The sequence below is a fragment of the Planococcus citri genome, chromosome 2 (genome assembly GCF_950023065.1).
Source record: "Planococcus citri chromosome 2, ihPlaCitr1.1, whole genome shotgun sequence".
Taxonomy (NCBI): domain Eukaryota; kingdom Metazoa; phylum Arthropoda; class Insecta; order Hemiptera; family Pseudococcidae; genus Planococcus; species Planococcus citri.
In genome coordinates this window covers 29,491,389-29,502,573 of record NC_088678.1, presented here as the reverse complement: position 1 = coordinate 29,502,573, position 11,185 = coordinate 29,491,389, and the positions used below count along the sequence as shown (strand labels likewise).

General features: G+C 34.8%; 1 protein-coding gene and 1 long non-coding RNA gene across 2 annotated transcripts; one reads left to right on the top strand and one right to left on the bottom strand.

Moving 5' to 3' along the window:
- The first annotated feature begins 6,212 nt into the window (after positions 1–6,212).
- LOC135833679 (uncharacterized) lies at positions 6,213–7,938 on the top strand. Its single transcript, XR_010556511.1, has 3 exons — positions 6,213–6,582; positions 6,674–6,789; positions 7,741–7,938. It is a non-coding gene; the product is annotated as an uncharacterized LOC135833679 (long non-coding RNA).
- Positions 7,939–8,595: 657 nt separating this feature from the next.
- LOC135834054 (GATA zinc finger domain-containing protein 14-like) lies at positions 8,596–9,855 on the bottom strand. Its single transcript, XM_065347892.1, has one exon. The coding sequence runs from the start codon at positions 9,853–9,855 to the stop codon at positions 8,596–8,598; it is 1,260 nt and encodes a 419-aa protein (XP_065203964.1).
- Between the last annotated feature and the right edge of the window lie 1,330 nt (positions 9,856–11,185).

Genomic DNA, 11,185 nt, shown 5'->3' with positions numbered 1-11,185 from the left:
TGGAAGTAAGGTAAGTAATTATCATGACTATGACCAAGCTAACAACACATCACCTTATGGTTGATACGATCCAAGATGCGTTTTACATTCAGGACAATAATGACGATAATTTTTGCAATTTGAGCAGCAGTATGGTAGACACGAGCAAATCGTACAGCATGCGGTTATAAACATGAGGCAACATATTATATGCTGTTTGGCTGTGCATTCGGTCGACACCTTGGTTAATATTTCATTGCGACAATTTGGACACATCATACGAACTGGGCATTCACCTAGATGAGGTGTACCCATATTGAGCTGAACTTGTGGCTGAGGAACGGAATTCATTTTCGATGTCCTGTAAAAATAAAAACATGAAAATTGTAAGTACATATTTTGAAAATCCAAAATCCTAGATATACCTACTAATTATAAGCAATTTGATACAGGAAACGCCTCATATAGGAAGCAGTTTTAGTTTTTTTTTGTGGCCCTACTTACAGAATGGTGGCCACTTTGACAGGTCAGCCGAAATCGTATACTTTGCGCTCCAACATAAAACTTGCATGAAATTTTTTAAATCGCACAAAGGTAGATCGAAAGAGCAGGCAAAAATTTATCACCTGTCAAAATTTCTAGTGCTAAGGTGCCTTTTTTGATTTTTGGTGGATTTTTGAAAATCAAATTTAGGCCATAAATGAGGGAAAATAGCAAAATTTTACCAAATTGACCAAGAAACCTGAAATTTGGGATATACCCTATTTTCGACATGCCAAATCGATTGAAAACGGTTTCAAACCATTTTGAGCAGTTCTGGAGTCTCCAGCAGATTTTTGTAACTCGGAGTTGGAAAGCCGAAATTCATTCTGCAAACTAATTTCAATAGCTACGGTAGGAAGTCGACTGCTGGTGGATTTCAATTCGTTTTTGAGCTTCCAGCGACTTTTTGAAAGGTTGTATGGCATTTTTTGGAAAATTAAAATTTCCAAAAAGTACCCTGAAGCTTACAAGAAGTCTCTGAAATAAACAAGAAAAATCGTAGTCTTTCAGTTTTCCGCATATACCGGACGAACCGTACGTCCTAGCAGAAATCTGATGACAGTGATTTGAAAAATAATTTAATTCTTCACAATTTCGGTTCTTTGAAAATTGTAGAGATTTTAATTCTCTTTCAGATCACTGTCATCGGATACTAAAAAACTAAGAATTTTCTCATAGTTTATCACGGTGAGCTTTTGTGAGCTTTTGGAAATTTCTTAATTTTAAATATCATTTCAATTCCAAAATTTCTGATATATATGGGCACAATTCATTGAAAATTGACCCCAGAATCGGATTCAGCACTAACAATTAGATAAGGAACAACCTTTTATTATTTCATAATCAGTGACGTAACGTAACAGAAAAACATTTTCTAGAAAAAAAGTTTTAATTCGTTTTTCTCGGAATTGAATAATTATATCACTTCATGAGGGGCAGAGGGGCATATATGACGCATATGTCCTTTTTGAGTGGAATCCATATTTTTATTATTCAAACCTTCCTCTAAAAACCTGCCCGCCATTGCAACTTTAAAACTACCATGCCAATGATAATTTTTAAAAATGACATCACGAGCATCGAATATTCGATGATTTTGTTATCGTTATTGAATTTTTTCGTTGAACACAGAATGTGGGATTTGCATTGTAATGAAAAAAATGAAAAAAAAGTTGCATTTTTATGTTAATATTAAACAGCAATTCAATGAAAAAAAGTTGTATTTTTGTGTTATTTTTTAAAGTTGTCTTTTTTTTTTTTACTTACTTAACATAAGCGATCTTTTTTTTTTTAGAGATTTTGGATTACTCATGGGTTCTGTTTTTTCTGTGATTTTTTTAAGAGAGAGTGGAAGAAAAATTCGCCATAAGAAAAAAAATACCAATTTTATCGAATAAAATGACAAGTTTTTAAAGTGAAATAAAAGATGAAATGTCAATTTTGTCAATTGATACCTATAATTCGCATTATGGGCTTATGAAAAATTCTCATTTTTTTCTGTTGATTTTATGGAAGTTTCAAAAATGTTTTTTTTTTTTTTTTTTTTTTAGTTTAGATAAGAGATAGAAATTGAACCGAGCACCGCGAGGGCAATAGCTTTCAAAAGCACTAGTTTTGAGAAGTAGAAAAACAACGTTTTTTTTAGGTGAAAAGTGTGTTTTTTGTTTTGGTTAGAAAATTTCTTGAAATTTGAATACCTATCTATTTTGATAGATTTTTATACGTAAAAGTTCGATCTCAATTTGAAAAAAAAACACACAGGTCCCAGTGAAGTGAAGGCAGAAAATTTCAAAAATTTGTATTTTGACAGATATCGAGTCAAGAGTTGAAGAATTCAGACTCCACTAGTTCACTTTCATCTCATACATCATGCCATCTGCTAACGAAACTGTACTGTACTCTGCACATAATAATAGTTAAGATATGTTGGCTATAACTTACTTTACTTTGAAAATACTACTCCAAATCACAAAATTTGTCGAGCCAAACTCAAACCAGCGTTTCGATAATGCGTACAATAAGTAGGTACCGCGTAGTCGTAACGTTAATCAATCTCAGTTTGCAATAACACAAAACACACCTATCAAGAATCAACTACCGCGTTAGCAAGAGAAAATTTTCCAATTCTGTGGCGAATTTATTCGCTTTAAATCACTCAAAAATGATTTTAAAATAATGAACTGTTCGTCGAAACTCGAATCACAGATGGTTCAATTAGTCATAAAGTGCTAAATTAGATAAAAATATTTCGTATGTTTTCTAATAATTTATCTCAGCGCTTCTATTGAATTGATATGAGTCAATGAGTGGGTCAGCGTGTGATGCAATTATACAGTACAGGTACGGTGCGCAAAAATATCGAGTACCTCAAAAAACGTTTTTTATTAGAAAATAAAATATATATTAGGTATAGGTTGGCTACGTGAAATAGATGTACATATATGTATTATGATTGGTGGAATGTTATCACTTCAGTTCTACCAGAAATCATGTGCTATCATCATTACGGGGTTTTCACTACCTATTTTATTGTGACCAATTATTGAAACATTTACTTAGTAGAAAACTTTTTTCGGGGTACTCGATATTTTTGCGAATTCTGTACATTAGTATACATAATATTTTTTAAAATGATAGTGAGCACAGAAATAACATTTCACTTTTATTTCTATGTATAAGAATTTCCCACGTTTCTCTTTCTGAGAAAGGGTACTTCATTTTTGAAAAGAAAATGAAATGATGAGAAAAATGCTCCATTCTTATTCTGAAACTGGGATCAATTTGGATTGAATAAAAAAAATGTCTACTTACCTATTTAGCCTAAGAAATAATTAGTTATTTTTTTAGAAAAACTGGAAAAAGGAAAAATTATCGAGTATGTTGGAATTGAATGGAGCGAAATTGAAAAAATTTTCTAGCGAGCGCTGTGAACACTACAGGTCTGTGTAGAGAGGGGAAGGGGGGTTTCCCTCCCACCCGGACTCGAGCTTTTCGAGGGCCCACCGCCGGGAACCCGTGAAAAAATCTTATTTGAATGTTTTTCATGTGTATGATGAATTATAACGCGTTTAGATGCCAATGTTCAAGTCATTTCAAAAATAGTGTCAATGCTTAAGAATTTCTTTAGCCAATGCTGCATCAAAAAAAAAAAATGATTTTAGCACACAATAATATTATAAAGTAACATTCGAAAAAACTTCGTTATGTTTCAAAAGAGGAGAGTTCAGCGACGCGATTGTATTTTTGAAATTTTTAAAAAAGCAAAAATTGTGCCTAAAGAAGGAGTTGCAATAAGGCCATTTTTGGCCCCAGCTGTTATCGGCTCAAATACTCTTAAAATGTTGTAATAAATGTCCCAAATACAAATCTGTGGTTGGTTAATCAAAAATGACAATTTTTTGGACACCAGGGGTTCCCAAAGTTATGAATGAAAAGAGAATTTTAGGAACCACTGAGTACATATAAATTACAAAACCTTTTTTAGAGTAAAATATCTGTTTAAATACGATAAACGTTATGCGAGGAGATTTTTCTATTTTCGACCCTGGGGGGTTGGCATTAGTGGGTTTTGATTTTTATAAAATTTTGGAACCACCATTTTGAACCTACCCCTTTGAGCCCACATAAAATTCTTTTTACAGTTTATTAGTATCTGAAAGACCTCCATCCTACCAAATTTTGAGCTCAATAAAACTTTGCGTTGATAGATACTCAAAAATAAAATTTTCCGATTTCTTGTAATTTCGATATTTTGGGAACCCCTGGAAAACTAGGGGCGCCAAACGTATCGTTTTCAGGTATATATTCAATTATCTAGATGAAAAAGTTAAATTGAGCTCTCTGTACATTTGTAATTTTGAACCCTTTTTTAGAACCCCCCCCCTTTTAGGCACTCCTAAAAAAGACGTTTATGCATATTTTTTCAAATAAGTAAATTGAAGAATTTACATTTGAAATGTTATCGTTAAAACGTGAATTACTAGGATAGGATGATTCAGATAATCGTGATTGCTTAAAAAGGGGGTTACATGAGAAACTACCTAAGGGGGTTGAATTTGGCCTATGTCTTCTAATGTCACTAGACATGGGTATCCGATCCAATATTAACGAGAACAACTAGAGGTTAGAATAATTATGAAATGAACACCTAACATCATTATTCCGGTGCTACTCTTTATTGTATTTAAAGTCATCAATACAACTATTATTAATGAATTAATTATAGCCTTCTCGATCTTCATAACAATATTTCAATCTAAGATCAGTGCCTTAAGATTGTTGCAAATCATGTAGTTCGCTGGAACATCTATACTTATCGAAATGAGCATAGTTAGGCGAAATAGGTATCAAACAATATACCATCATACGAGGCTGGATCTATGTCCTAGGCTCGAGTATGCATAATAATATCGATTAATTGTGCTAACTTATGATTAATTAGTAGAGACACCACCATGTAAGTAACACTTACCAAACACTGCTCACTGTCACACCACCTCTTTCCCTTAGCCTACTCCAATAATAGTGGCTGTCGGTGGCTGCTTTACGAAGAGACACACGTAACACACGCTCTATCTTGTAGATGTCCGGAATCATCTTAGATAGCCGCAAAAGGGAGATAATTAGGTAAACGCGAACGATACGGAAGGTAATTACATTAATTACTCGATCGGCGAATGATTAAACTGATTAGGTAGAATTACCACGCTAGAAGTGGATTAAACACGAGTTCTTGGTCTCATCGGAGATTTTACGTTAAATTCGACACTATGTGATCACAATGCCACTTGATACCTTACGCTGCAGACGATAGAAAACAAGTGAGGCTCGTGGGCGAATTCTCATACAGAGAAGCCACGATCCTGAAGATCTGAGCTCACCCCTTTTGTACATGATTGATAGATTTATGTACAAAACGGGTGTATTGTGTAAAGATACACGTACCAAGTGATTTACGTGCATAATAATTTATGCACCGATAGTTCCCACGTTACGACGATTCCCCTAACCAGGTAATCTTTCCGAGAATGTCCACCTAGAGGGTGAAGGCATATTACACTATATCATATGCCCTCCGTGGATTTATTCAAGGGGACGCGGACCTATGGAGAAAAGTACGGGTCAAAAAGAAAATATAGGTAATGATGACGTCATCCTCTAACCTGCTATCCTTGGATACTCCCTCTGCCCCCCCCGTATTTATCTGCATTTGTCTGCAGTCAACTTTCAGGAGTGATCAATTTCATCACTAGATGACAGTTTTCAAAAATAGTTTTAGAGGGTGGGAGTAATAACAAATTTCGAGGTGTTATTGCTTAAGAAATGATTTTTTGCGCCAATGGCACTAATTCATCATCTGTAGACAATGAATTTAAGAACGTGAAGTGTAAAGTATATCAGCAATAACTGGACATGGTCAAAAATTGGGTATTCGACAAGAAAGATGTACACTGAATGGTATTTGTCATCAGGTAGGTACCTATCTTACGTGAAAAAGGTTTTGAATTGAAGAGTAATATAGTTCTAGAATTGGATTAGTTTATGTATTGACTTTAATCAGTTCTGTATACGATATATGATCTATAATTTTTGTTCAAGGACGTATATAGAATTGGGTTTGAAGTTGAAAAGATGTTAATCTATGTTTTAAGTAGGTATTTAAAGCTGTATGCATAGGGGTGTGAAAAGTTGCCTAACGGAATGCATATAGGTAGTATGTATGTTTATGGTGGACGTATAAAATCAAAAACGTCATCTTTTAGTGGAGTTTGAGGGAAGATTGTGGAATGAATTCGAAAAGAATAATATTTTTAAAAAAAAATATAAGAATGTGGGAATTCTCTTCCTAACTTAGCTAATTTTTAAGTTGAAGGTTGGGTAACATCGTAACGTAGGTACTTAGGTATCTGTTGGTACGGTAATGTATGGTTGAAGTATCGCAGGTAGGTATGTGCATATTAAATGAGACTATAAATTTTTAATCGTGTGTATTATTTGTTACAGGTACGAAGATCAAGAATTTCCGGATGAAGAAGTGTTGAAAAAGAGAAGACCTATCAAGTAAGTACCTCAATGATTCTAATTTTTGTTGTTGTATTGTACTGTAACATTTTTATGAATAAACTCGCGGTTTTTATTGTCTATTTTTCAGGTGCAATAGCCAGCGAATAGCGGTCTTCAATTCCGAGAAGCGCGATACTGACGAAGCCAAAAAAGAAAAAATTATCGCGGATATGGCGAGACGCGATGACGTGCCATATTCTAACGGTAAATATATAATTTATGGTGTCGTGTACGTTACGGTTGAATTTTTGTAAAATAACTTTGAAAAAATGTATTTGAATATTCGGTAGAGAATAATGGTTTTTGTTTCAAAAAGTGAGTACGAACTATGTTTTATGGTTCTATCCCTATATCACACCTGAGAAAAACAATATACGATGATCTTTTATGATTGAAGACTTTTGAAAAATTGAAAGTGAGAGTAATTAGCGTCGTGTGTGAGCAATGTTAGGTATGGGTAAGGGATTTAAATTTTTAAATTAATTATATAAAAAAAAATAATAAAAAATTATTAATTACATTCTAACGGGATTTTAAGAATTAGGTAGATATAGGAAAAATTTAAATTAAATTTAAGGGCTTATATAAGTAAGAACGTAGTTTGCCTCTCCCTTCTGATATGAATTTTTAAATTTTGAGGGCTTGTTAAGCAAAATTATTATTACTAGGGTATTAGAAATAAGTTTGAATCTATGTATCGATGCTATTTTATCACACATATACTTGTTCAGAACTAGTGTCCGAAGAGTATTGTGGCTTATACATTGTTTCTGTTACTAACAATGAATCGTATTCGTTAATCGTCATTGTTATTTATAACTTCTAATATCAAGGATTTTAAAGTCTATTTGTGATTGTTTTCCTTCACTTGTATTTGTTCAAATCAATGTCTGAAGCATACGATAATCAACAATGTGAGGAATTTCTTTGATATAAAGTATATGGTAAAAAAAATAAAAAAAAATTTTAAGATGAAAGTTCTAAAAAAATCAAAAAATTTTACAGAATACTTAAAAATTGAAAAAGAATTCTGTTACATTGCGAATTCATTGTACTGCTTCCGGATCTATTCTGCCCGAGTATCACAGTTTTTGATTTTGTTTTAATTTTAAAATTTTCGATTTAACATTAATTTTGTGTTGTTTTTCTTTTCAGGTACGGATGGTGTCATCTGCTTTGTGGCTGGAGGCAGGACCTCTCTGCACCACAGTTGAAACTACGTAGATGGCAGCTATGCGTCGTATATCGGTAATTTGAATTTCTTTACCTAAATAGGATTTTATTAGCGTATGGTATTTTTAAGTTTTTATGTAAATAAATTGATACTTGAACTATTGTATCCCATTTTTGGTTGTTATTTTCTGATTTTTTATTTGTTTCTGGATCTGACTTTCAATCTGTTGTTATTTACTGACTTTGAAATTATTTGGTTACCTAAAAATTCAAAAATTCAGAATGTTTTTGTTGTTATTAGTAAATTTGACTCAGTGCTATTTCGAAGGTATATTTTAATCCTCGACAAATAAATATTTCTTAACGAAACATAACGTAATATAATTCTAATAAATAAATTATTCAAATCACACAAATTTTCACTTATCCTTGATATTATTCCGAACAACGAATTCATAAACGATAACGATAATAGGTATAAAGATAATAATAACTCATAATTATCTCAAAAAAAAAAAAAAAATATCAAAAGTAAAAAATAATTGATTAAACAAAACAATAAATATAAATAATCTAGTCATGATAATTCTAGTTTTGTATCTCATTAAACATGATAGTGTCTTACACTTGAACTTATACTCAAAATTGAAAATAACAATTAATACTAATAATTATAATATAACTAAATTCACAAACGAGAAAAATAATTTATAAAGTCAAAATCGGGTTTTTTGTACTGCGTACAGTTAGGATATTCGAGTTTTTATTTTAATTTAACTCACTTCGAAAAATAGCAAAATTTAAGGGATATAAATGGGTCAGACGATGGTGAGATTTCTAGTCGTGTTTTTCTTCGTTATTTTCTTCACCTTTGTTCGGGTTGTTTTTTGAATTTTCGTTGTCGGCTTGATTACGATCGTCGACTTCGTTGTTCGAATTTGATGAGGTTATTGAACCTAAGATTCGGTTGGTCAGTTCGAGTACAGCAGCGGTCTGTTCGTTGTTTCGTGTTGTCGTTTCTGTCGAATCGTCGTCGCTACAAAGTTTTTCCGTTCGCTTTACTAAATCGTCGATATCTTCGTTGACCTTTTTCTTCTTCAATTCCGCATTTCTTTTGTATTTTTCCATTCTTTCGAGGCTTTTGGCGGCGTCGATTGCCGGTGTTTTGTGAACTGCGGTGATTTCTATACCTCCGATTCTCTGTGTTGAAAATTTCTTCGGTTTTTCCGACGCTATTTTGTCGTATTCTTCCTGAGATTGGTGCGGAGGCGATTTTCTTAGATATTCGGTGTTTAATGCGCTCGGTTTCAGATGTGGACCTAATGGAATGCTTTCTGCTCTGGGAACGAAGCCGATTCTTGGTACCCTCAGTATCGGCTGCTGGTTCAAGATTTGGCTCATCGGAGGCATTTTTGCAGTCTGTTTCTCAGTAGAATTATTCGATGTCGATGCGTTATCTTCTTTTTTATTCGTTGATGATGTGGTATTTTCGATTTTATCATTTTCTGCGTTCGATGCAGATTCTTCGTTGTTTTCTGTCGTTGGTTGAGGAATAACCGGTGGTTGCTGGTTGGTTTCGTTGTTTACCGCTACGTGATTAGCTCCAGCGTCGATCATGAATTCATCTACTTCTCGGTCTTTGTTTTCACCGTCGGTTGTACACGATCTGTCATCATCAGAGTTATACTCATCAGTTTCTTGATTTTCTTGGGAAGCTGCTGTATTTCTGGTGCGGATTTCCGGTATGAGCTGTCTTCGAATTGTATTTAGAATTGTTGTATACATCAGCGGCGGGTAAAACGCTCCGTCACGGTCAGAATTTGCGGGATATTGATGCAGTTCGTCGAAAGGTTCATCGAGTGGGTTGATGTCGCCGTTAAAATGAGGCCTCCAATTATACCCGAGCACTCTACGAACATTATCATAGGTTGCGTTTACCTGAGGTGGTGGTATCGGTGGAACCAAATATAGCTCAGTGACCCCAATTTGGCTTAATCTGATGATAATTTGCTGGAAAGTTTCGAATAATTCGGGGAATGGGGTTTGCATTTGGATATCAAATGTTCCGATCGCTAACATAATACGTTGTGGTAGCATCTTGACTCCGAGTAGGTATGTTAATAAATCTTTCATCGTCCTGCGGCGTTCGTAAAGGTTCCTATCAAGGATATTTTCATAGGGTCTCCCCATCGCCATCAATTGCGCCATTCCTGTAACGTGGCCGTCGCCCATCAAGAGAATGTTGTGCGCACAGAACGCTGCGCTGTACGTATCCTCATAGTGTTCGTAGCCCACAGCCGTGAAGTAGAATGGGTAACTGTTAAGCGGGTAGTAAGCAGTGTTGAAAGAACAGCACAAGAACGGAACAAAATTTAAAAGAACGGAACATTTTTTGAAGAACAAGAACAAGAACGAAAACAGAATTCAAATTTTTTCAAGAACAAGAACAAGAGCAAGAACAGAATCAAAATCTCCTCAAGAACAAGAACAGGAACAAGAACGGGAAAACTTCCCATGTTCTTTGTTCTTGATCTGTTCTTTGTTCTTCGTTCTTGTTCTTAAATGTTCTTTCATTTTTTTCTTACGCCATTGTCATAGCTACGAATTTCTATGGAAATTTATGCAAAAAATTTTGTAATTTGTGAGAAAATGGTAAAAAAAGGGTGTAATTTTTGCAAAATATTGATAAAATTGTCAGCAGATTTGAAACCAGCAAGAACGCTAGTGAAAAACGCTAGTGAAAGAACGCAAGAACGCCAGGAAAGAACTCAACAAGAACAAAAATAAAAACAACCAAGAACGGGCGTTCTTGGTAGTAAAGAACAAGAACAAAAACAAGAACATAATTTGATAACAAAGAACAAAAACAAGATCAAGAACGCTCCTGATACATCAAGAACAAGATCAAAGAACAAGAACGCGGAAATTTTTTTCGCGTTCTTTCAACACTGGTAGTAAGGTGCTAGCTCACTAGCACTTTTCCCATATCTGAGTCGATAGCGCCTATTATAGTTGCCCTTCGAGGCCGCCGTCCCTTTGCGCTGTTTTGGTGGAGGGATTTTGTTCTTTTTCTGCTGCGATTGGCGTCTTAGCTCTTCTTTTTCACGCAGCGTGATGACATCGTCGCATTCGTCACTTCGGTGGCTGGATCGTCGTTGATCCCTTCTTCGTTGCTCATCGAAGTCCCTTTTGGTCATCACTCCGTCCTCCTCTCGGTGACTGGGTCGCCTGTGGTCTCTTCTGTCGGGTATATATCCGGGTGGGGGTGCCCCTCGCGAATTGTTGTTACATTGCGGATAAAAACTGTCGTAATTTTGTTCCCATTCCATTTCCCGGTCACAGGGTTTGTGCGTTTTCGACGTTTTATTCGGCGGATCGTCTCTTTTATCGTCTGGTGGCGATCTTCGCTTCATTACGTCCGTACATT